Source organism: Canis lupus, chromosome 11 (assembly GCF_048164855.1).
Source record: "Canis lupus baileyi chromosome 11, mCanLup2.hap1, whole genome shotgun sequence".
NCBI lineage: Eukaryota > Metazoa > Chordata > Mammalia > Carnivora > Canidae > Canis > Canis lupus.
Window position 1 is genome coordinate 44,480,387 of NC_132848.1, and position 26,778 is coordinate 44,507,164.

At 42.7% G+C, this 26,778-nt stretch overlaps 1 protein-coding gene and 1 long non-coding RNA gene across 3 annotated transcripts in view; one reads left to right on the plus strand and one right to left on the minus strand.

Annotated features, from left to right (window-relative positions):
- Window positions 1-16,074, minus strand: part of LOC140643088 (uncharacterized) — a 28,517-nt gene extending 12,443 nt beyond the window's left edge. The window contains exon 1 of the long non-coding RNA XR_012039493.1: window positions 15,963-16,074. This is a non-coding gene — a long non-coding RNA (uncharacterized lncRNA). The remainder of the gene's footprint in view (window positions 1-15,962) is intronic.
- Window positions 1-26,778, plus strand: part of TBC1D8 (TBC1 domain family member 8) — a 112,851-nt gene that overhangs the window by 42,082 nt on the left and 43,991 nt on the right. Inside the window, exons 2-4 of one of the 2 annotated variants that reach the window (XM_072844493.1) lie at window positions 801-956; window positions 20,761-20,879; window positions 25,530-25,758. In XM_072844493.1, the coding sequence (XP_072700594.1) occupies window positions 801-956; window positions 20,761-20,879; window positions 25,530-25,758 (504 nt within the window). The remainder of the gene's footprint in view (window positions 1-800; window positions 957-20,760; window positions 20,880-25,529; window positions 25,759-26,778) is intronic. The other variant, XM_072844494.1, reaches the window with a different exon arrangement.

Consider the following 26,778-nt stretch of genomic DNA (forward strand, 5'->3'; position numbering starts at 1 on the left):
TATTCATTTACCATGGGGATGATGATAAAATAATAATGGTACTTCTTACATCCAGGTGATAGTCTAAGAGTCTAAGACTTTTTGAATGTTGCATACATTAATTCTTACAATTACCCTATGAGGTAGGTATACAGCGATTATTCTATTTTACAAGGCATGGAAAAGTTAAGTAACTTGCCTAAGATCACACAGCTTGAAAATTGGGGAGCTGGGACTCGAGTCAGGCATTCTGAGTACAGATCCCCAGCTCTTATTTAAAGAGTCATGTTGGGATCCCTGGGTGGCGCAGCGGTTTGGTGCCTGCCTTTGGCCCAGGGCACGATCCTGGAGACCCGGGATCGAATCCCACATCAGGCTCCCGGTGCATGGAGCCTGCTTCTCCCTCTGCCTGTGTCTCTGCCTCTCTCTCTCTCTCTCTCTCTCTCTCTGTGACTATCATAAATAAATAAAAAAAAAATTAAAAAAAAAAAGTCATGTTGCCTCTGTTTTGAAGATGTTGAGGAAAGCAAGCAAGTTAAGTGACTCTTCTGGGGTCCCTTGCTCACTTGGTCACTGGATTCTGCAAATGTGTACTGAGTGCCTGTTAATGTCAGGCCCTGTTCCAGATGTTGGGTATCTGGCATCGGGTAGCCAGAGCTCTGGGCCTCATGGAGCTCAGGCTCTTGAGAGGTGAGTTGAAGAACTGGACCCAAGCCTGTTGCCTTCTCGTGTCATGTTTAGCACCAACTGAACTGTGTGCGGGGAGTGGGCAGCTGGTCAGTCCCTGTGCTCAGAGATGCACTTTCTTTTTTCTTTTGAAGGTCGCCTGGTAGGTGCTCTGGATGCAGTGCTGGATTCCAATGCACGGGTCGCTCCATTTCGAATTCTCCTTCAAGTGCCTGGGTCCCAGGTTTATTCTCCCATAGCATGTGGTGAGTTACTGAGTGGATCAGACGTTTACTGGGCCATAGCCACTGGTGAGTTTTGTTCCAGTTGGAATATTCCAAACCTTAAGGTCTAAGCATGCTGAGCACTGCATGTTGGTGAAGCTTGAAGGTAACTCCATTTAGAAACTCATCTGCTTTTATGAGCTCTTTTCTTTTTCTTTCCAGCCATCAAAAGCATATAAAGGCTACAATATGGGCACCTTAGCTTGGGCATGCCAGGCTTTGTGTGGTGTGTTGTTCCAAGGTCCTATATATTGTTGAGTATGAACGGAGCCCTTTCCTCCTTAATTTTGTTTCTGACCTAAAAAACATCGTCCTGGGTAGTGTCTGAGGGCTGCGTCTGACTCAGGGCAGTTTTCACCCCCTTGTTCTACATTTATGCAGCATCACTGGACTGCTCCACCCCATGGGAATTTTGAAATCCCTTCATCCTCTTCATCTGGGGTTTTAATCCACCTACATTCTCTGATGCTCTACCTGCCATGCCAGCATCTCAGGGACTGGGAATCATTCCATCTGAGAAGCCTCTTCTATTAAGAAACAAAAGCAATATGTGTCTTTTTAACTATACAAGTTGTAAATGTTCACTTTCCAGAAATTAAGTTGGTAAGAGAAAAGGACAGGAAATCTTCTGTACCCTCTTATCAGTGCTGATCCACTCTTCTGTGTACCTGTGCTAATACACGTCGAGGTTTCTAGTTTGTTTTTTTTCTCTCAACACTTGACTAGCTACCATAAATTTCCAGCATCACCACACCCTCTTTAACAATGCTGGATATTTTTTTCCTGGAGAATACAGAAAAGTATGAAGAAGAAAATTTTTACCATATCCACCCTACAATTCTAAACACTGCTAACATAACATCTTGGTAATTTTTTCCCCCAGTTTGTTCTAGTTAAGACAGATCCTTCTGTATTAGTATAAAATCATAAAAATGGCACATATTCAGTATAATCCATCAATACTTGACAAGTACAAGGAAGAAAATGTCTCTTACCCCATATTCTAGATGCTCAATGTAACCTCTGGTCACCCTGGGTTCACTTCATTGAGACCACTGTATACTGCATTTAGGGCAGGTACAGTGATAGTTTTGGAGACAAAAGTACCTTTGTACTTTGTGAAAATGGAACCTGCTATTTTGTAATAAAATAATTACAATGCTAATAATTGACAGTGCTATTTTGTAACAAAAGTATTGTTTTTACTTGATCTCAACTAAGCGAGAAGTTGAAGTAAAACCAGAGAAATGTTAAGCTTCAAAAATAAATGTTTCCTTAACACAAGAGCTTATTTTCTAAAGGGTTCATTAAAGGTTAAGGGAAGAGATTTGTGAAAGCATCACAAGGTTAGGATTGTGGCTTTTTAAAGCAGTGTTGTGATTCTGACCATATGGGTTTACTCCCCAGCCTAGAAGGGTGCCAAGGTGCCAGCATTTTTACTCTTTTTCCTTCCTCTCTGGTTTCTCACTTAAAAGCATGTTATTATTAACTTCATGTTGTACTTTTCATTCTGTCCATTGTCATGCTGTCCATCATTCTTTGGCTCTGTCCTCTACTTAAATTGATCTAATGCTTTTATTCAGGTATGGCTTTCCTAATACAGAATCTTTAATTTTGGCTCATCTCTCTCTCTCTCAGGTGCCCAAATGACTGAGCCACCTAGGGGCCCTAATTTTGGCTCATCTCTTGATTGCCTAGATTCCTGTTTTCTTCTCCCATTGTCTCACATTTACAAGGGTCTGTCCCTTGCTTTGGACTTTAATGACACCTTGGCTGGGTATAATAGTCTCTGGCCATCCAGAGCTTGCTCCAGGGTCTTCCTGTAATTAACAAGGCAATGGGAGAAATCTGAGGCTGGCCTTTTTTTTTTCCCCCTCCTTTTTACTCCCTTGTGGGTGATGTGCTTTTTGCACTTGTAACTGTCTGTATCCTTGAGGTTAAGTAGTTTAGTAACTTGGTTGTGATCTGTTACTACCTTGAACACATTGTGTTAGATTTTTCTGGAATTCAGTGTGCTCTTTCAGTATGCTTTTGATTTCTTTAATCACATCAGGAAATTTTCTTGTTCATTATGTGTATTTTTAAAAATGCACCTAATCGGGATCCCTGGGTGGCTCAGCGGTTTAGCGCCTGCTTTTGGCCTAGGGCGTGATCCTGGAGTCCCAGGATCGAGTCCCACATCGGGCTCCTGCATGGAGCCTGCTTCTCCCTCCTCTTGTGTCTCTGCCTCTTTCTCTCTCTGTCTATCACAAATAAATAAATAAATCTTTAAAAAAATGCACCTAATGTTCCATTTATTGGAATCCCCACCTCAGAGACCTTTCTGTTGGATAGCTGTTGTCTTCTTTTTGTTCTTGTTTTTACCTGTCTCTTCAACTAGTATCCTTTATGCTTTTATCTGTCTCTTCAACTAGTATCCTTTCCTCTAAGATAATAATTCAGTTTTCTGCTGTGTATCCCACACTTTGCTGCTTTAACCTACTAATTTGGCTGTGTTTTTTAAACATTTAATTTATTTAGAGAGGGAGAGAACACATGAGTGGGGTCTGGGGGAGAGAGGGGGAGAGAATCACAAGCAGACTCCATGCTGAGTGTGGAGCCTGACACGGAGTTCCATCCCATAACCCCAAGATTGTGACCTGAACTGAAATCAAGTCAGAGGCTCAGCCGACTGAACCACCTAGGCACCCCTCATTTGACTGTGTTTTGGTCATCATTTCTTGGATATCTCCTCTCCCCTTTTTTCTGTTTCATCTTTTCCTCTTTACATTCTTATTTTCCTGAATTCATGTTCTTGATGTCTTGGAGCATGAAGTGTTTGTGAGGATTTCCCTTTCTTCCTTGAGGGTTTCTTCTAGGACACAGTTTGTCTTTTGAACACCTTGTACTCCTCTGTTTATCCTCTTCTGCTGTCAGGTGTTGGCTTGGTTGCTATGCTGTTGCTCTGCATCCCACTCATGCTTGGACATGGTCATCTAAGGCTGACACTGTAGTATATGCACCAGTGTAGGAGAACTTTCTGAGTAGTATTTTGGTGACAGAGCAGAGAGGACAGGTGTGCTGCTGGGCTGGATGTGGGATGCAGCAAGACCCTGTCCCTTTCTCTTTCTCTCCAATTTCTCCCCAGGCCAGATAGTTGGTCTTGCTATGGGTTTGGGGCTTTTGATGGGAATGTCTGGAGTTTTGTCTCACTAGATTGGTTTCTGGGGAGTCTGCAGAGTGGGGACCCTGCTCAGTTCCTGGATCTGTGTAGTCCAGGAGGTCTACAGTAGCCATTTGGGACTCCTGGAGTACTTTTGGACCACAGCAAGTTTATGGCTGCACAGCCCTCAACCTTCTGGCTGTAGACTAAGTTACTCATTTAGTCCTTTATTAGATACTTAACTGGTTCTAATTTTTTAGTATTTAAAAACCTAAATGAACATCCAGACACTTAAATATTTCAGGATACTTCTCAATCCCCAAAGTCCATTCATGTGAAATGTTGAGTGCCTGACCCATACCAGACACGTGCTTAGTGTTTCGGGTGGTGAGGGGGTTCCTGGGTGAGGAGCCTCCCTCCACTCGTGTTCACGGGGCCCTGGGGAATACACTGAGCAATCCAGAGGTGGCAGGTAGAGCTGGAATGAAGAGTAGGGAAGTGAGAGGCGGCAAGATCCTTGCTGAGCACATAGTAAGGAAGTTCTGCAGCAGGGCGATGTACTTTCTGATGCTGAACTGCATGCTGTAAAGTTTGTGGCAGCTTCTACCTGCTTCTCCCACTCCCCTGCCCAAACAGTGCAATCCTGAGAAGGTTGAATTCCTAGAATATTCTTTCTCTTGAGCCAGGATCTGCTTTGTTTAGTTTCCACTTGGCTGAGTATTTGCCTTGGACCTGACCCATGGCAGGTCTGCAGATGCTGCACGTTCTTCAGCTGTATTGCCCACAAGAAGTCCCCTGTGTATGCAGTAGTTCTTTCCAGCGCTGCTTTTCTTGGGTTAGGGGAGAAAGAACGGGGAGGGTATTTGTGTCTTGGCTTGTGGTATTGATTGAGATCCTTAGGCCTCTTCTGGGAGTCACTTGGGCATCCTGTGCTGTGATATTGACTCAACATATTTAATATTTTATTGTGTCTTGAGCATTGAGAAAGGATCCCTGCCCCGGGTTTTAAATCTCCGATAAAGCACAAAGAAGAACTGTAGGAAAGGCCTGGGCGGCACCAGGACGTGGGCAGGAACAGGAAGAGTGGCCTGCAAGAACCACTTTTGATTTGATTTTTGACTGTTTGCACGGCAGCGTGGGGAGACTACAGGAGAGCTTTTGAGAAGAATTTTCTTCTTCTTTCTTTCCTTCCTTCTGTTTGTTTTTAAGCAGAGGTGGAAGAGCAAGGTAGATAATCCCCCGGGTGAACAATATTATTTGGCAGCGGATTTGTGGATGATTGTGGTTTGAAGGGGCTAAGCAATAAGTTGCTTTTATTTTTTGACTTACATGGACCAACGAATCTCAAAGCTTTATAAACCTCACTGGCCTCAGTGCATAAAAGATGCATGATGAGAGGGTGGTGAGGGCTTGTGTAGGAGAGAGGTATGGAGGACTGCCCTGTCTTTCAGGTTGACACCCAAATGCCCCCTCTGAGAAACTTCTCCCGGCCCCCCTCCCCCACCCTGACTACTTTCCCCACTCTGCTGGTGGAGCCCTCCAGCACTTACCAGTGCTGTTACTTAACTTTTTTTTTTTTTTTTAATCTGCCCTCTAATGAAGATAAAAGTTATCCAGTGTCCAGGATAGAGCGTGGTGTGCAGCAAATAGTAGGCAAGCAAATAAGCCACAGTGGTCCAGTATGGACTCCTGCTTTAGATATGAGTAAGTAGTCTGTTAGTCAAAGAAGGTAATGGGCTCAGCACTTAAGCATCCAGTACCTAAGGAGTGGAAGGTGGGGCATGCAATCTTATATAACACTTCTTGGTCCTTTCTGCAATCAGGGCAGGGATATTCCATGGCCGGGCGAGGCCCTGGGTCAGAAACTGTAAAACAAGCGTCCAGGACCCATTGAGCAGTAGAAAAACTTGCAAAACAGGGATCTTGCTTTAAAACAAAACAAAGGATCCCTGGCTGACTTAGTGGTTGAGCATCTGCTTTCGGCTCAGGGCATGATCCCAGGGTCCTGGGATTGAGTCCTGCATCAAGCTGCCTGCTGGGAGCCTGCTGCTCCCTCTGCCTATGTCTCTGCCTCTCTCTCTCTATCTCATGAATAAATAAAATCTTTCAAAACAAAACAACCCCCCAAAAAACCATTTTTTAAAATTGTGGTAAAATATATGTAACATAAAATTCACCATCTTCACCATTCTTAAGTGTATAGTTCAGTGGCATTAAGTACATTCACATTATTGTGTGGCCATCACCACATCCATCTCCAGAAATTTCTCACTTGCACAAACTGAAATTCTGTGCCCTTCAAACACCAAGTCCCATTCCTTCGTCCCTAGCCTCTGGCGGCCACCATTCTGCTTCCTGTCTCTGTGGATTTGGCTTCTTTAGGAGTGTCTTTGAAGTGGAATTGTACATATTTGTCCTTTTGTGGCTGGTGTGATGTCCTCAGGGTTTGTCTGTGTTGTAGCAGGTGTCAGAATTTTGTTCATTTTAGGACTGCATAACCAAGAGGGCTTCATGTGATCAGCACCTGAATAGAAATAAATCAAGGGAAAAAAAAAAAGAAAAAAAAGAAAAAATAATAAATCAAGGACATGGTGAGTGGAACCAGGAGAGTCACATCTCAAGAGTCAATTTCTGGTCTGGGTTGGGAGGGGAGGGAAGAGTTGATGGAAGAGATGAGTAGTCCAGGGCTCCAGCCTTGGGTGGGTCAGCTTTGGACCACATTGACATCTAAGCATGAAGGGCTTTTGGGGGCCCTGGAGGAGCAAGGAGAAATTGTTGGGGTGTCTCTTCTGATGTCTCAGCCTGTACTTTCTTGGCAGTTGAAAAGTCCAGGCTAGGGGCGCCTGGGTGGCTCAGTCGATTAAGTGTCTGCCTTAGGCCCAGGTCATGATCTCAGGGTCCTGGGATTGAGCCTCATGTCAGGCTCTTTGCTTAGTGAGCAGTCTGCTTCTCCCTCTGCCCCTGCCCTCCACCACTTGTGCTTGTGCATTCTCTCCTCAAATAAATAAAATCTTTAAACATAAAAAAGTCTGAGCTGTGAATTACCCATATGTTGCTTCATATTCCTGTTGGTAGGTGACTTTCGGTGCTGTTGGTGTGTTATAGACACATATGTTATTCTTTACCATGGCCTGGAAGACTGAATTGTCTTTGCCTTGTTTTGGGGACCAAGGAAAAAAAAAACCAGAAAAGGCTCTGGATTATCTGCATTGATCGTTCCAGGAGTTAAACTGATTATGTAATAATTGGACTCTTTTTAACATTGATTAATTGAGCTATGGGGTGGATTGTCTTTTCTGGTTACTGAAAGAGGACTTGATTGCCTTGCTTCAAGACAGCCAGGGCGAAACATGGCCAAGATAGCAGGAGCTTTCTGAGGAAGTCGTCAAACTTTTGTATAGACCATCTTTTAATAATGCTCATGTCTTCACAGATCTGAGTTTGGACCCCAGAGTGCCCGAATACTTTTGTGACTGTTTGTGACAGTATTAGTACAAAATTTTCACCTTCTTAACGAGGTTTCAGGCCATGGTTTTGAGTGAAATGAGGGAGAGCAGGAAAATGGGCAAGCATCATGATACCACCTTACACCGGTAGAGTGTAGAGAATTTCAAGCAGACCAAAGGTAGATACCCACCTGTATGGGCAGAGGCATACCTGTATCTGGGGAGGGGTTAAATGTGTAGTTTGAAAAAACTTAAGGGGTACCTTGGTGGCTCAGTCGGTTAAGCATCTGCTTTTGGTTCAGGTCATGATCCCAGAGTCCTGGGATGGAGCCCTTTGTGGGCTCCCTTCTCTGGAGGGAACCTGCCTCTTCTCCCTCTGCCTGCTGCTCCCCATGCTTTTGCACTCTCTTTCTCTCTGTCTGTCAAGTAAATAAAATCTTAACTAAGTTTTTTTCCTTTTTTTTTTTTAATACTTTCACTTTAGAAAATGAAAAAAATACATGACTTTGAAATTTCCAAGGTCGTTAAAGGAAGCTATATGCTTTTGCTAATGAAAATGTGAGGCATATGTTTTTTTAAGAATTGTGAATCACAGGGAGTTAGGCTTTCCAGCTTAAAAAATTCTTTCCTTTTGCACAAACTTTCCTCATTTGTTCCTCTCAACAGTGTATAGGTAGGCATAATTACTGACTTTGGAGAGGGAGGAAGCAAGGCATAAATTGCCTAGTAAGTTGCCAGGGCCGCATCTTGTGTCAGGAGTGCCTCACTGGGTAGCTCAGGCACAGGTCCTGCTAGAACATTCTCAGTATTTTTTCTGATTTCTTTCTTATCTCTGCCCTTGACCATGGCTGGCATTTTAGTTTCTTGTATTCTGCATCACTGTTTGCTTTGTCTTTGGAGAGAGAATTTTATTATGGGAGGAAATGTTCCAGGGTGGATCAGATTAGTGTCCTGGTGAACTTTGTGCCAGGGCAGCAAAGGAAGTGCCAGCCAGATCTTTTTTCAAGAACAGAACTCACTGTGCACTTCAAGGAAAATCTGGGAGGCAGCCCTGCAGGAGGAAAGTTAGAACTTTCTTCTGGGTGCATACTCGGAGGCGACTTACTGTGACTTGTCATATTTGCTCTTAGTTGCTTGGATTTCCTTGGACAACACTAGCTGGCATTTTCCATGTGGGATTTCCACTTGGAAATGGCTGAGGCGTGCCTTGGCTAATGCTTCTTTTCATTCGTGAGTCTCTGTCACCAGGCTCCTACTTTTTAAAACAATTTTGCTTAGGCTCAAATAATTAAACTCACTGAAGATGTTTGTCCATTAGGGATGTTGCTTATGATTTTAAAAAGCAGACAAATCCTGCATGTAACTTTTAGACTTCGTAAATTTGAAGGTCAAAAGTCCTATTTAAAAAATGCTTTTTAGGGGATCCCTGGCTCACTCAGCGGTTTGGCGCCTGCCTTTGCCCAGGGTGTCATCCTTGGGTCCCGGGTTGAAGTCCCACATCAGGCTTCCTGCATGGAGCCTGCTTCTCCCTCTGCCTGTCTCTGCACCCGCCCCTCCCCGTGTGTGTGTGTGTGTGTGTGTGTGTGTGTGTGTGTGTGTGTGTGTGTCTCATAAATAAATAAATAAAATCTTTTTAAAAAAATGCTTTTTAACCCAGGTAGATATTGGCAGGCCCCATGGTCTTGCATTCTCCAGGTAGCCACAGTCCCCACCCTCAGTGGAAACACACTCCCTTTCTCCCTCTTGAGATAATTCTTCCGCATGAAGTCTCTTCCTCCCTAAATCCTGATTTGTTACTTGACATACTTAAGAATAAATATGACCTCTATAAGATCTAAAGGTGTGAAGCTGGGTTTCTCTGTCATCTTCCTTGTTGCCTAACATTTGCACAAAGCATGACCTGTTGGAAAAAAGGAAACCATCTGGAGGGGATCTTGGCAGACATCTGGTTTCATCCCTTCTGTTTTAGTAGATGTGAGGAGACTGGCCAAGACATATGGGTTTCAAAATAAAATGACTTTGGTGAGTGAGTTTTTATTAGATGATTCCTTAATGATTGAAAATGAAGGCAGAGCGTGAGAGTGGAAGCCTCTGGACTCTCTGTGGCATGGGGAGCGCTCCTTCTTTCACAGGTTTTTCTGGCCTATGTTTTGTCCTAATCCCTTCATGCTGGTTTTATGCCTTGAAGCTGTCTGCCTCCCAGAGGGCTTGCTTCAGGGCTTGCTGTTGCGCTGGCTTCTCAGACCTATGCTGAACCCAATGATCTGAGTTGCCTGGGGCTGGGAGTGATCCTGATTGAAAAAATAATAAGGAAATTCAGGGAGTGTGAAATCCTTCACCCTTGTTTCTTGCTCTGCTTTCATGTGTAATTTTTACAAAGTGTTCCTCCTAAGTGTGGAGGTCAGTTTATCGAAATCAATGACTTTTTTGTTAACAAGGGGATTTTAAAGTGTTTTTCGTTATGAAGATTTTCAGACATACCCCAAAGTAGCGAGGACAGCGTAATGACCTCTTACAAGCCCATGCATTGGGATCAGAAAATAAATGCCTTGGGATCATGGTTTTGCCTACTTTGCTTTATCTCTTATTCTCTCCTCCTCCTCACCCCCCGATGTATTTTATTTTATTTATTTTTTTTTTTATTTTTTTTTTATTTTATTTTTTTTTAAAGATTGTATTTTTTTTATTCATGAGAGCCAGAGAGAGACTGGCAGAGAGAGAAGCAAGTTCCCTGCAGAGCAGGGAGCCCAATGCAGAGCTTGATTCCAGATCACGACTTGAGCCAAAGGCAGACATTTAACCAACTGAGCCACCCAGGTGCTCCCCCCAGCCCCAATGTATTTTAAAGCAAATCCTAGAAACCGGTATTTCACCTCTACATATTTTAGTAATAATCTCTGAATCTGTGGCCATTCTTCTGCCCCTGCAAAGGCATTGTTAAACTAGTGGAGTTAACTGGGACTCTGGTGTCACTGGTGCATTCCAACCAGGGCCGCTCGCTCGTTTGCTTTAAGAGTCCTTTGTAGATCTGGGTGGTTCTAATCCACCACACTTCATTTGAGGGTTGTGTCTCTTGTCTCCTTTAGTCAGGAAATCCTTCATTCCCCCTCCCCGACCCCGCTTATTTTCCCCAAGTCATTTGTTTGGTGAAGAAATTCGGCCAGTTTTTATGTAGAATGTCCTGTACTCTACGCTTCTGTTTCTTTCCTCAAGGTAGAGCTCAGCTCCTTTCTTAGTCCTATGTATGTCCCCCAAACTACAAGGTACTTAGAAATGTTCAGCCACCAATTGGTAGTTCAGTGGTTGAACATCTGCCTCCCACTCTGGTTGTGATCCTGGGGTCCTAGGATCAAATCCCGTATCGGGCTCCCCATAGGGAGCCTGCTTCTCCTTCTGCCTATGTCTCTGCCTCTCTGTCTGTGCCTCTCATGAATAAATAAATAAAATCTTAAAAAAAAAATACCTCAAAACGTTCAGTTAAATTTAGATTCAGCATTAAAAAAAAAAAAACAAAACCCAAACAACTTGATAGGTTGTTCCACATCTTTTATTCTGTGTCCTCTCAGCAGTCATGGTTCCCCTGGATGTCTTATTCCTAATAATGCTTAGTTAATGAGTTCACGTGGCTGCTTTCATTGCCGCCTTCTCCATCCATCTTTCATCATATCACAATGTAGTGATTTCTCCCCCTCCCCCCATTTCATCTGTTGTTCGACACCTGTCAGCTTGAGCTTGACTGTACAGAACTTGAACTCCTTCACTGAGGCTGCGTGGTCAACATGGTACCTTTAGAAAAGGGAGGAGGGGAATGCTGATGTTGGCCCTTTAATGACCTGTCATTAGTGTGAGGCATTGGGGCCCTGGAGATCTGCACTGGTGACAAGTGAATTGTTTTAGTTTTTTACCCCCCTTCTTCTTCCCTCTTCCTTTTTAGCATCGTTTTAAAGTTTAAAGTGCTTTTCACTCCCAATATTTTATCATGAAAAATTTCAAAGTACAGGAAGTTGAAAGGATTATACAGTGAACACTGGGAGCCAGTTTTTATAAACCCAGCATGTGTCCGTTAATTGTGGTCCTTTGTGGTACTCAGATTGTGCCCTCATCTGCCCCTCAGAGCACTTTCCTGTGGCTTCTGGCACTTGGTCCTGCTCCCAATCACATTTGAGTGCTTCCCTGCTTTCTGGCCAGTAAGGGTTGAGTGTTCACATTGTGCCTTTTCTTCCTTCTGTCTGGGTCCGGCATTTCTTCAGTGGCCCTGGTTCCTTTTAGTGGAGGATGGTATGTAGGGGGCACCATCTAGGGTATAGGGTTGCTCATTGTTACTAGGTTGTCACTGCTTCTAAGGCTTTTCAGTAAGTATGAGCTAAGAAGTGTGTGTTATGAAAAAGAAAAATCATGAGTTCATATAAACTTTTTTATGTTTCAGGTTTTTAATGTAAATTCTAAGTTAGCATATAGTATAAGATTAGTTTAGAAAAATAAAAAATAAAAAAATAAAGATTAGTTTAGAAGTAGGATTTAGGGTTTCACATATATATATTTTTTAATTTATTTGAGAGAGCGAGCAAGCTAGAGAGAGAGGGGAAGGCATGAGTTGGGGGGAACGGCAGAGAGAGACAGAGAAGCAGGGTCCCCACTAAGCAGGGAGCCCCATGTGGGCCTCAATCCCAGGACCCTAGGATCCTGATCTGAGCTGAAAGCAGATGATTAACTGACTAAGCCACTGAGGCACCTCTAGTGATTCACATATTAATGTGAATGTAATTCACTTTAATCTTTCTAATTCAACTGTAAAACCACAGTTATAACTTAGCTTGGATTTTGTGTTTTTCTTTTCTCATATACTGAAAATCTTGGTTTCTAACAATATTCACATAGTTATTATCTATCTCACACATCCACATAGATACTATTTCTAAAAAAACAGCAGCATTAATAAGAATACTGAATGAAATTTAAGTTTTGGTAGCTCTCTTTGGCCTTAGAATATATTTAACTATGGATGTATAGTCAACATTGTTTAAAAGAGCTGTTTTCTCTGTATAATCATTTTAATAACCTGATAAATCAATTTACTTAAATTCAGTATTTTTTTTCCTTTATTAATTTTTAAAAAAAGGAAAACTCTTTTATAATTCCTTAATCAAACCTTAAAATCTACAAACAAGGTGTGTGTAGAGAAGCGAGGCTTTCACTGCTATCCCCTTTTTGCCTCCTTCCCTCTGCCATAGGGACACCTCACTTTTTCTAGCTTAGCTTTCTACTGTTTTGTTTTACAAATATACTCTATATTCTTGCATCCTCCTTTTACTAGGAGGATCTTTTACAAAGATCATGTATATTCTGTCCTATGCCTTGCTTTTATTCACTTAGGGACAAATCTTGGAAATCATCCCATATCACAGAGTCCAGATTATCTTCTCTTTTGTTTTTGTTTTATTTTTCATTATGTAGAAGTACCATAGTTTATTCAAGCTGTTCTTTACTGATGGACATTTGTGGTGTTTTCATCCTTGGCCATGCTTCAGTGAATAAATAAATTCACCTGATGAGTGATTTTGTACCTTTACTGCTGAATCGTTGGGATAGATTACCCTTAAAGTCCCACAATCCCAACTCTAGTAAATGAATATGAAGCTTTGTTAGATGTTACTAAATTTCCCTCCCTCCATTGGATTTGTACCAATGAAAAAAATTGCCATCAGTGATGGATGAAAGTACCTATTTTCCCTGATTCATCATTGGATCTGTTGTCAAACTTGTGGATTTCCGCCAACCTCATAGGTGTTTCTGTGTGGTTCTCATTTGCTGTCCTTGTATTATGAGGAAGTCTAGCATCTTTTATGTTTGAGGGCTGTTTTCAGAATCTCCTTGTTCTTCCCCTTTGCTTCATTTTTTCTTAGGTGATTCTTTTCTTCCCCTCAATTTTTAGACACTGTCTAAATATTAGGAATATTAGTCCTTTATCTGAGAAATGATATTACAAAAATCTTTTTCCAGTTTGTCCTATCTTTTAGTGGGGCTTTGCTTTTGGTGTGTTTTTACCTTGCAAAGGTTTTAAAAAAATTTTTTTAATTCAATTTGCCAGCATATAGTATAATACCCAGTGCTCATCTCATCATGTAACGTAGCAGGATTTAGAATGTCATTCTTTTACACTTTATGATTTTGAGGCATGGTTAGGAAGGTTTTATTATTCCCAAGTTATACAAGAATTCACTCCTTTTATTCATGTACCTGTGAGTTAGCTTTTTTCTATTAATACTTTTAAAGCCGTTCTCCTATGTGTTCTGGCTTGCATTGTTTCTGACAAATCTATCATTCTTTATTGCTCTTATAATTATCTTTTTTTCTTCCTTACTGGCTTCCAGCAGTTTGATTAGATGTGCATTCATGTGATTTTTCTTGATACTTTTTCTGCTTGGAGTTTGTTGATATTCTTGGATATTTATAGTATTCATCAAACTTGAGAAAAAATTGAGCTGTTTCTTCAAATATATACATATTTTTCTGTTCTCTGTCCTCCTGGCCCCACACCCTCTTCCCCTGGGACTCCAATTAGAAAGCTGCTTGCTGCTATTCTATAGCTCACTGATGATGTTACTTCTCTTGTTAATCCTTTTTCTTCTGCTTTTCGTTTTAGTTTTTAATCACCGTGTCCAAGTTCCCTACTTTTTTTCCCCCCTGCAGTGTGTAATTTACTTTTAATCCTATCCAGTTTATTTGTGATTTCAGACACTGTTTATCCATCCCTGAAAGTTTTGCTTAGATTTTTTTTCATATCTTTAATTTGGTGTCTCACCATCCTCCTGCTTTCCTCTACTTTTTTTGAACACTTGAAGTGTCTTTATAATAGCTATTTTATGTCCTTGTCTGATTATTTTATCTGTGTCCTTTCTGGTTGTTTCTATTGATTTTTTTCCCCCTTTTGGTTAATGGTCAGATTTTCTTACACCTTTGCTTCTAATTCTGAGAAGTGTTTCTAATAGCACTAAAAGAAGGACATTTTAAATGATTATTTTAATTATAAATTAAAAATCTATTTTACTTCCAGTGTCAGGAAGATTGAGTTTTTCACTTATTGCAAGTACTTTTAGGGACTCAGTGTCTTAATTTGAAGGCAGAAAAGGTCAAATAAATTACATAAAAATGTTTAAAACTTAATTTCTTAAGCAATACAGTGAGATGTACGTGGGTAAAAACACGGTCAGTCATGATGTGATAGTGATATTGAACTTTCACAGGTTCCTGTGAGGATACTGCTTCAGGCATGGATCAGATGTTAGAATATTCATGTGAAGAGTGTGTGGCTTCTGAAAATGAAAGGCTTTGGCTCAGCCCTCTCCCCTGCTCATTTGTGATTTTTTTTTTTTTTCCCTCAAATTCTTTGTCTCTGAGTTACTCTGTGTAGGGTGAGTGTTGAGTGAAATTTAGAAATGACACCGTCTTGGCAGTGTTGCTTTTAATTAGCCCCTTTGTGGTCTGTATGGCTTTTTAGCCCAAGCATTTGGTGGTAGACATTTAGTGTTTGGACGGAGGAGAAATGTACTATTTCAAAGAAACAGATCTGAACTGCACACATGGAATGTCCATTCATTGTAAATTAGGATTTAGGTGGCTGGGAAAGACCCTTAATTTGGTCGGACAGTTGTTAAGCAGAGCAAACAGTTGCTTTTGGAAACTGAAGCTTGGATCAAGTTATTTATGGCTGTGTTGGTGCAGAGGCTGTAGGTATAGACAATGAGATGCTTGTTTTATTTCCTGAAAATACCTCTGGGGAAAACCTAAGCGAATAAATACTGTGTGTGAATTTGAAAGTGACTCAGCTCTTGGGAGCTGCCTGCCCAGCTCCCGAGGCTGCCATCTCTACTGTGTGTTAGGATAGAGTGAGGCCTTAGAAGCCAGAAGAACCAGCCTTGAACTTGGCTCTTCTCTGCTCTGAGTTTTCTTACCCAGAAAATAGTACCACTTACCTTGTGCTATTTTTTATTAAGATAAACAATATCAAGTGCATGACATATCTAACAAGATGCCTGGGGACATGCTAAGAATCCAGAAAATGTCCTGTACCTACCACCTCTGGCTGTCCTTATAGTTGGTAATTTATAAATCAGCACTGTTGGTTGTTCTGTGGTTAATTGGGGTTTCTAGTACTGTATTTTAGTTTGGTATGGGCATTTATAAGTCCGATTTGACTTCTTGTGAGGGTAATGTTTAAGATCCTTTGACCTTTAATTTTCGTAGGAAATAGAAGTCTTACTCCGTAACGGTAGAAATCTTATTTTGCCTTAATAAGACAAGGTATAATTTTGCCAATTGGACTTCTGTTAAAATCCACAGTGTTCCTATAAATTTTGGTTTTAAATAGCTATATTGGCCTTCTAGAGCTGCCATAACAAAAAAACCCACAGACTGGGTGGCTTAACCCAATGTTTATTTGCTCACAGTTCTGGAGGCTTGAGAGTCCTTGGTCCAGGTGCTGGCAGGGTTGGTTTCTCCTGAAGCCCTCTCCTTGGCTTACAGACAGCCATCTTCTCCCTGTGTCCTCACGTGGCACATTCCTGGTGTCTCTTCCTCTTCTTCAATTAAAAAAAAAAGATTTATTTATTTTTTAGAGAGAAAAAGAGAGCAAGAATGAGTGAGCGAGTGTGTCAGGGGTAGGGGCAGAGGGAGAAGGGGAAGGAGGGAGAGAATCTCAAGCAGACTCCATGCTGAGTGTGGACCCCAATTTGGGACTCAATCTCATTGCTCTGGGGAACATGACCGGAGCTGAAATCAAGAGCCAGATGTTGAACCACTGGCACCACCAAGGCACCCCTCTTCGTTTTAAGAGAGCACTAGTTTTCTCAGATCCCAGTGCCACCTTTATGATCTCATTTAACCTTAATTACTCCTTTAAGGCCTGTTTCCAAATGTGGTCATAGTGGGGGTTAGGGCTTTAGCATATACATTTGTAGGGGGTACACATTTAAGTCCATAATGAAAGCTCTCCTCTGTTTTGGTTTTTGGAAGGCCTGAGAATATTGCTATGCTGTTAATTTGTAGGTTTTTTATTTTTATCATTTTATCATTAAATCATATTACGTTAAGCCAGTCTAATCATGAGGATGTTTTACTCTCTTCTGTTCTTATTTTCTCTTTACGTTTCCCACCACTGGTATGTCCATAATGTCGTGGCTTTCCAGAGTTTTTTGAGCATGACCCGTAGACAGAAAAATATTGATATGTGTGTGCTTACCTCTAACAAATATTTTACAAGCCAGTGGTTGCCCTTATAAAGTACCATGTATGGGATCCCTGGGTGGCGCGGCGGTTTGGCGCCTGCCTTTGGCCCAGGGCGCGATCCTGGAGACCCGGGATCGAATCCCACGTCGGGCTCCCGGTGCATGGAGCCTGCTTCTCCCTCTGCCTCTGTCTCTGCCTCTCTCTCTCTCTCTGACTATCATAAATAAATAAAAATTAAAAAAAAATAAAGTACCATGTAGTCTCTTTTCTATTTCATTTTTTATTTTTTTAATTTTAATTTTTTGGGAAGATTTTATTTGTGAGAGTGCATGAAAGCACACAAGCAGAGGAAGGTTCAGAGGGAGAGGGATAAGCAAATTCTTCACTGAATGAGGAGCCTGATGTGGGGCTCGATCCCAGGACCCTGGGATCATGACCTGAGCCAAAGGCAGATGCTTAATCAACTGAGCCACCCAGATGCCCCTGTTTCATTTTTTGAAAAGCTATTTTCTGATGAACTACTTTGTGTAATTTGGGAAACCTGGCTATGGTGTAGGCTTAGAACTTTGGTGTATGAGATTTGTTGAGTGACTTTCCTCTTTAATCCTTTGGGGCTGAGGACATGTAGTGGTTTGCACTGATTTACGGTATTTTGGAAGTCTATCATAAGACTTCCCTGCAGAGGAAATTATAGTTTGGAAAATTTCCCTGTCATTTGGCAACTTTTGTAGGAAATGGAACACAGTAGGGTGGAAAAGTTTCATCATATCGATTGTCTTGGCTGGGAGAGGCATACAGCTATGTCTTATATTCAGGAACGGGGAGATTGTAATGAGATCTTACTGTAACTCAGTGACACAGTTTTATGTGTGTGCCTGTTTTCTCTCTCAAGGTGTAGGCTTGGTTTCGTTTTAGTATTATCTTTCCCTGTCATAAGCTCCTCCTCATAGATAGAAGACTCTTAAAAAGAATTAAAGCCTAAATTTTTGATGACTTCATTTCAGGTCTTCTTTCCGTGGGGTACACTGTGTTGGGAGCTTGTTTATAGTTTTGTTCATGGTGTCTTTGGTTATCAGTTAACAGCTAAACAGGCACGTCATCCTTAAGAATGAACTGTGCTGGCCCTATGAGCTTAATAGGGTAAATGGAAACCTGTTTTGTGTCATCCAGAATGATACACGCAGGAAATTGGAATTTTTCTAAGTGCAAACACAAAATGAGATTTTGTTTTTGTTGTTAGTGTCAAGCCATAGGAAGTAAGGGACCTAAGGATTATGTAAATGTTACTTTGAAATTGAAATGCAGTTTATTTCAAGAAGACTCCAGGGTACCTCAAGGTTATAGAGAATGAGTTCATACTCTGCTTTTGCCTTTCCTTCGGTACATATGACTTTGGAGAAGTGTTTGAACCTCCATTTCCTCATTTAGAAGTCTTTATTACACAGAAGTGAGCTAGTCCCTGGAATAGAAAGGACACAAAGGTGAGTCTTCTCCCTTCTCTTGTTCTTTCTCATTCTGCCAAGGTGTTTTTTTTTTTTTTCTTTTTTTAATAAATTAAGAAGTCCTGAAAACATACTCAAGGGGCACCTGGGTGGCTCAGTCAGTTGAACATCTGACTCTTGATTTTGGCTCAGGTCATGGTCTCAGTCTGGGATTGAGCCCCCCCCCCCCCCCGAGGTTCTACACTCAGTGGGGCCTCTGCTTGAGATGCTCTCTCCTTCTGTCTCCTCACCTGCTCACATGGTTTCTCCCTTTAAAATAAATAAATGAGTCTTAAAAATACCCTCAAAGATTGATGTCTAGTGAGGGTAATTTTTCCCATTTATTCCTTGCCATAAAAAAAAATCTCACCAGTTGGTTTTATTATGATAATAAAGTACAAAGATCTAGAAAGTGTAAACCTTAAAGAGAAGGGCAGAGGTCCAGGGGTCCCCAGGGCCCCTGTGCAAGTGTATTGGCTTTAGTGAAGATACGAAGACTCTCTTGAGATGGTGTGATGTGCCGTCTGCCCCTAGGAAGACACCATGGCTGACTCCCCAGATATAGGAGGTGGTTTTGTGCCTGACATCTACATGGTTGCCATTGGAAAACACCAGAGGGCAGAGATTTAAGCCAGAGGTGGGCAAACCTCAGCCCTGAATGTGAGGAACCAAGCAGACCTTGAGGGGCCAGAGTTCAGGTAGACAACATTCAGAAGCTTCACAAGAGTCATGCTGTGGAGCCTGGAATAACTCGATTTGATTTTGTTTTAAAAGGATCTTTCCCTCTTACAAGAAGAATGCAGAGCCTGAGGGCCAGGGTTTTTCCCACCACCACAAGGGCCTCCTGGATGGGAGGGGGATGGACAGTGAGAGGATCCTGACCATGCTTCTCCAGAGCTAGCTCTCCTAAACCACACATGGCGCATCTTTGGTCTGTTGATCCTTAAAGAGCAAGAGTGGGAGATAGGGCTGATGAACAGCTGGGCACCAGCACTGGTTGGTGTGGACTGTATGGTGTCTTCCTTTCCCATATTCATATACTGAAGGCTTAAACCCGAATGTGGTAGTATTTATAGGTGGAACCTGGGGAGGTAATTAAGTCTAGAGAAAGTCCTAAGAGTGAGGCCCCCATGATGGGATTCCTTAGAAAAAGAGGAAGAGAGACTAGATCTCTCTCTCTCTCTCTCTCTCTCTCTCTCTCTCACACACACACACACACACACACACACACACACACACACACACACTTTTCCTTATGAAGAATTCTCTTCAGTTGCTCTAATGACTCCTCCCCAAACTGTCCGTTCAGAACAACAGTCCTAACACGGATGTTCTTTATACTCCCCTCAAATGCACAAGTCTGGAGTGAGTTCTCTGGCATTTTTATGCCTGGGCTACATGCATCTATACTCTACAGGGAAGAGAGCTGCAAACAGCATACAGAAAGTTTGGTGTTAACAAAATGCATATCTGGCTTTTGTGTATGTGGTACATGGTTCTGTTGAGCATTATGCCTCTCACATTGGCGAGCTTATTCTGAACTGATGTTTGGTAGCCCTTGAGGTTAGAACATCTCCTGCTTCCCATTTGGGAAATCTGGTCCTAGCTGTGCATTTATCTATTTCTGTAGTACACATACCTGATGCCCAGGTCCCTTTTCTTATCCATGGTCTTATCCAGGACCATGCTTGCTTCAAGTTGGGGGACTTTATCGAGCACCTGCTCTATGCTGGGTCCTTCACTGGGAGCTGGCATGGTCCATGTGCCAAGGTGCCCATTGCCTGTGGAAAGTACTAGGAGACTCCTCAAAATACTAAAATACCTAAGCTTTTTGGTAATGTGTTGCTTAATGCTTCAATAATGGGACGATCTCTTTTTAACTGCCTTTGAAAGAAATTAACCTACTATACATGATTTAATGTGCATTTTTAACATTGACTATACAAGTTCTTTTATGTGCGTTCTTAAGGAATATTGTTGCGAATGATAGAAAGTGTAGACTGGTAAACCTGGAAATTCCCAAGGTGGTTGCTGTTGTATTTAATGATGCCTGTTGTGAGTGGCAACACCCTTGGGCAACCAGTAGAGCTGTCTCAGAAAGCTCTTCTGGGACCCTCAGAGGGCTGAGGTCCCTCTTGAGAGATTCCTGTTCTCACAGGGTAAAAACTATGTGAGACTGTTGAGAATTGGCCTGCTGTGGGGGGCTTGTTTCCCCTGGACCAGCTGCATAATTACAAATGTTTCCGTCACTTGAGTGGATGTGGTAGGAAGTCCATGCATCAGCAAGGCAGGCAGGATGTCCACACAGCAGTCCCAAGGGTAACCTGTTTGGTTCCCTGGCTCATCGATGTGGCAGTGGACAGGCAGTGTGAGGGACACTATAGCTCCAAAGGAAGGTGCTTGCCTTGTCTGCTGTGGCCCAGGATGTGAGAAACTGGGATGTTTAATAACAAACACAGGTTTCATGATACTTGGAAAATGAATTCATGTTCTGGGAGTTCCTTTTAATCTCAGTATCTTTTTCTCTTCAAACCCAGGTGCAACATTAGAGGAAATAAACCAGCATTGGGACTGGCTGGAGCAAAATCTCCTTCATACTTTGTCTGTCTTTGATAATAAAGATGACATTGCCAGCTTTGTCAAAGGGAAGGTAAAGGTAGGTCCTTGATTGAAATGCTTCTCCCCGATTCTCCATATTGCTTACAACTTCCATATGACATTTTGAGCCTGCAGCATTTTTGATCAGACTTGCACAGTTTTCTCTACCATAACTGAACATTTTGGCTTAATTCACAGTCCATGGAGTTGGACTTGTCACCTGTCAACCTTTACAATCTGGCAAAGTACACCTGAAATTGGAAAATCTGTACCTCGTTCTCAGGCTCAAGTTTTTGTTCTCCTTCACAGAAGTGAAGGTCCTCTCTTGTCTCAGGAAAAAAAAAATGTTAACATTTGTTTTTGCAGAGCAGAAATGTTACTTGATTCCTTAAATTTGTTATTTCCACCTTTTTGCAGTTGTGATAGCTTGTCATTCTATTTCGTTGGACCTGGCACTTTCCTCTTCCTAAAAGTGGCTGTTTATTCTTAAAATATGTTGATTAAATGGAATTAAAACCAATTACATCTTGAGAAGGCAAGACAGGAATATTTTGGGGGGTAACTGTTAATATCTCCTGTGAGTTCCATCTTCTATAACTGTCATTGCAACAACATGATTGGTACTCAGTGCTTTAAAAGCCCCACCAGGCAGGGAGAGACTGTTTCCCATTTTGAATTTAACCCTTATTAGGGCAGCCCGGGTGGCTCAGTGGTTTAGCGCCACCTTCGGCCCAGGGCGTGATCCTGGAGACCCGATATGGAGTCCCACATCGGGCTCCCTGCATGGAGCCGGTTTCTCCCTCTGCCTGTGTCTCTGTTTCTCTCGCTCTCTGTGTCTCTCATGAATAAATAAATAAAATCTTAAAAAAAAAATAACCCTTATTAAACACTTCAACACCTTAGCCTGTAATCCAGTTTTCCTCCCTGAGGGTAAAATACCCCAAACCATTGATTTTGTTTATTTATTTATTTTTTCTTTGAAAGTTTGCCTTTTGTGGGTCACCTGGGTGGCTGAGTCAGTTAAGCATCTGCCTTCAGCTCAGGCCATGATCCCAGGGTCCTGGGGTTGTCTTGCATGGAGTTCCCTGCTCAGCAGGGAGCCTGCTTCTCCCCCCATCTCTGTTCTTCCACCATGCTTATGCTCTCTCTCATGTACTTTCTCTCTGTCTCTCTCCTTCCCTCCCTCCCTTCCTCCCCACCCTCATTCACTCAAATAAATAAATCTTTTAAAATTTTTTTAATTAAAAGAAAAGTTTGCCTTTTTTAACACGGCGAGTACTTCAGCTTTTAGTAAAGCTGTCAAAGTGAATTCTTGGTTTCAGAGGGATAAAACAGGCCTGTTCTTTTCCTTTGGGCATCAGGACTCTAATGTCACCAGGTAGCAACCTGAGCCCAGGCAGCATAGCAGTGTTGGCTGATGGCTCTTGGGGGTCACCTCTGGCCTGTGGGGTTGGCAGGTGGACGTAGACTGTGGTGGAGACTTATCCATCCCGTGGGTTACCATCTCTGCCTGGTCTGATGGATTCAGACAGATTGGTTCCCTGGGACAGATTGCATTGGGGCTTAGCTACAGAAATGCCTATTTCACAGTTATTTTTCACACTTTTAACCTCTCTTCTCCTTAGCCTCACCTATGTTGTGGTGGCTCTTTAATTTAGGGTTTCTCTTTTTTAATATGGAGGAAGGAAATTCATTTCTGCTGTAGTGGCCTTAGGAAAGCTGCAGAGGAGGAAGCAGCTTTTCCTCTACCCTCCTAGATTCTCCTCCTATGGCCTTGAGATTAAAACCGACAGAAGTCAAATTGATGAGAAAAACAGTTGATCAACATGCACAGTGTGCATACACATGGGAGAAACTCAGTGATGAGTATCTCAGAGGGGTGGTTAGATTGTGGGGCTTATACAGCATCTCAACAAAGAACAATGCATTTGTAGAGAAGGGACAAGACAAAGGCTTTCAGGGGTGGCCAACTGTGGGAAGGTAAATGTGGGGGGAATGAAAGGAAGAGAGGAAGGGCTGTTTTTGTGAGGTTTGTTGTGTAGATTCTTCTACGTGCTGGTCAGAATCTAGAGTTACCCTCCTCTTCCTGGCACAGGAGAGGGAGGCACCTGCACCAATGGGTATTAATGTCCTTAGGCAAGTAGTGGGGGAGGGTGGAGAGTCTTTTGATGCCTGCTGTTTTTCAGTTGTCTACAGCTCATAATAATCCTCATGCCAAAGTAGTGTAGTTTGGAATGGTGTATTCTGATCCCTGCACATCAGAACTGAAATGCCTTTAAAAAAACATACCATGAGTGCTTGGGTGGCTCAATGGGTTAAGTGTCTGCTTTTGGCTCAGGTCATGATTCTAGGGTCCTGGGATCAGGCTCCCTGCTCAGTGGGGAGTCTGCTTCTCCCTCTCCCTCTGCTGCTCCTCATGCTTGTGCTCCCTTTCTCTGTCCAATAAATAAAAATCTTAAACATACAAAGAATAGTCACAGGGAGGCTGTTGACCTGGAGCAGGGACTAGGATCAGAGTTCTTGGGGTCTGAGATGCGGTTATACCTTTGGGGCCACCATGAAGTGTAGGTTCTCCCTTTCCTCTGGGAAGATACAAAGGAATTTGGAATTGGGGCTTTCCTAGTCATATTCTTAGCAGTTGGCCACTCTATAAAGCTTTATTTATTTATTTATTTATTTATTTTTTTATGATAGGCACACAGTGAGAGAGAGAGAGAGAGAGGCAGAGACACAGGCAGAGGGAGAAGCAGGCTCCATGCACCGGGAGCCTGACGTGGGATTCGATCCTGGGTCTCCAGGATCACGCCCTGGGCCAAAGGCAGGCGCCAAACCGCTGCGCCACCCAGGGATCCCTCTATAAAGCTTTAAAGAAACCTCTGTCCTTGGAGTTGTGCTCATCACCAGACCCTGTGATCCACAGAAGTCAGGAGTCTATACAGCCACTGTCATGACTGCATCTGGAGCTGGTGCATTGTGTTCTGCTTCCACGACTCTTTGCTGTAGAGCCTTCCTAAAATCCCCTTCACGCCTCCTGGTCCAGAGCTTTGTATGTTACATATGCTTTGAAAATTATTCATCTTTCTTATAACTCTATTTCATAATGTCTGGTTAAGTAAAATTTGGAAAAGAAGAAAAACATAATGGAGGAAATTAAAAGCACTTGAAATTTTACCAGATTCGTTTAATAAATCTTATTTAAATAGTAACTCCCAGATAATTTTATAAACTAGTTTATAAAACTAGTAACTGTGCCCCAAAAGTGGCCTCATCTTTTTTTTTTTTTTTGGAAAGATTTTATTTTTTAAAGTAACTTTTAAGTAATCTCTACACCCCACATGGGGCTTGAACCTACAACCCTGAGATCAAGGGTTCTCTACTGACAGCCAGCCAGAGGCCCAAAAAAGTGGGCTTGTCTTTTGTTTTTTGTTTCTTGTTTTTTTTTTTTTTTTTTGGTAAGATTTTTATTTATTTGAGAGGGTAGGGTGAGTGAGTGAGCAAGGGGGAGGGACAGAGGAGAAAGGGCAGAGGGAGAGGGAGAAGCAGACACCCTGCTGAGGAGGGAGCCTGACACGGGGCTCCATCCCAGGACCCTGAAATCATGACCTGAGCTATAGCAGATGTTTAGCTGGCTAAGCCACCCACCCATGTTCCCCCAAAGTGGCCTTGTCTTCAGGGACTTAGCCTTTCGTAAAATACAGGGATGTGGGGAATCAATTCTGATCTCGTCAGTGAGTTGTGACCCCTCAGGAACAGGCCACAAGCTCATGTTCTAGGCGCTTTTGCAGCCTTACGCTAGATTTGGAAAGGATCCTTACTGTTACTTTTTGTTGGTAATGCAGCTGTATGTTCAGATGTTTTCTTTTTTATCTTCCCTCCCTGTGCACCTGAGTGCTTTGGATGTATTTATAACCAATTTTATAATAACCATTATTATATAACCATTATATTTATAATGTATTATAAGTATGACCAACATACTTCTTTTCTACCTTAGAAGACCGTAGAATGTTTAGTGGTAGTGAAAGGTGTCAGATGTCACACAATCAGGCACCTGTTGGCTTTGGATTACAAGTTTTGGACCTTGGGATGCCTGGGTGGCTCAGTGGTTGAGCGTCTGCCTTTGGCTCAGGTCATGTTCCCGGGGTCCTGGGATCAAGTCCTGCATCAGGATCCCCACGTGGAGCCTGCTTCTCCCTCTGCCTGTGTCTCTGCCTCTCTCTCTTTCTCTGTGTCTCTTACGAATAAATAAATAAAATCTTAAAAAAGATTTGAGCCAAATGAGGAAGACCTTCATTAGCTTTTTTAAAGAGGCTAACGTGTAACTCCAACTTGGGTAGTTCTTCAAGTTTGGTGCATCAGATTCACGCTTGAGCCAGTAGTTTGACCATCCTGTCCCTGTAGGGAGAGCCGTGAGAGGTACTTGGTTAGAAGACTCAGGCTTCGAGGTCAGCAATTTGACCAAAGCCTCAGGGCTGGTTAGTTAATGGCCAAGTGAGAGTTTTGATCCTATGTTTTTCCCCCCTGCCCCCCCGCCCCGCCATGGCCGTGCTTCTGGGTGGTAGACGGCCACCCTCCTCGACCCCTGGTGTGTGTTGGTGGGCAGTGTAGCTGCCTCAGGTGCCTGCGCTTGGCGGTCCCTTCCCGCCTCTGTCTGCCCCTCCCCTTGTCCCTCTCACTGACGAGGGGACGTTATCTTTCTGCGTGCCAGGCTCTGATCGCGGAGGAGACAAGCAGCAGGCTTGCCGAGCAGGAAGAAGAGCCCGAGAAGTTCCGAGATGCTTTGGTGAAATTCGAGGCCAGGTTCAACTTCCCGGAGGCGGAGAAGCTGGTCACCTATTACTCCTGCTGCTGCTGGAAGGGCCGGGTTCCCCGCCAAGGCTGGCTGTACCTCAGCATCAACCACCTCTGCTTCTACTCCTTCTTCCTGGGCAAGGAACGTAAGTGAGGCTCGTGCTGATGCTCGCAGATGATGCTGACCCTCGGGATGCTCGGTGCTGTCCTCAGACGAGATGAAAGGACTTTCAAATAAGTAGTTGAGTGATAATGAGTGATACTTGCTTAATTTCAAATGATGTGTGCAGACAATTGTGTTTCTCTATCCTACCACCACTAAGGGGCTTTGATTTTGTGAGAATTCGTTGTTTTCTATTGCCTTCAACATTTCTGTGCCACTCCCTTCACAGAGCTACTGAAGGTTTTTTACTTCGCATTGCTCTGAAAACACATCATCAACACCGATGGCCCAGGGCTTCTATAAGAGTGGAATTTGTTGCTTCTTAAGATGGGGGGAGGCATTTAAAACGTTCCCACTCTGAAGGTCATGACTGTTCCCAAAAGAGGAGCAGGATATATAGTTGTTCCTTGGAATGGGAGGGAATTCTTCACCTGGGTCCTCTTGAGATCCAGGCAGTGATTAACTTTTCACACATTTATCCACTGCCCATCGCAGTGCTAGGTGATGGAATTCCAAGATAAAAAAGAAAAGCCGTAAATGTCAATTGTATGCTGAATTTTTAAAAAGTCCTTCCCACTGAATCTTCTTTTGGAATCAGATATTGTTTCAAGCACCCATGCAGAATGGAAGCTGTGTGCGTGTATAAACTAAGTGTATGTATGCCTTTGTATACATAATTTTTTTCTTCCTGCATGTAAGTTTTATTTCAAGTTGAGTCAGTGGGAGGGGCTCCTCTTAAATTGTGTTGAAACAGCTTCCTGCACAGGGTCCTCACTTCTCTTTCTCATGCTTCCAGCTTTAGTTCTGATGCTCCAGTATAAACACCGTGTGTACATAGCCTTTCCCCACCCTTGGACTGTGCTCTGACCTAATCTTGACCATCTTTATTCTTGTACTTTCTGCAGTGCTTCTCCAATTTAATGTTGGTTTCTCCTTCCCTTCCCCATTCTTGTGTCTATTTGGAAACTCCTGTTCACCCCTCAAAATCAGTTCACATTTTTAT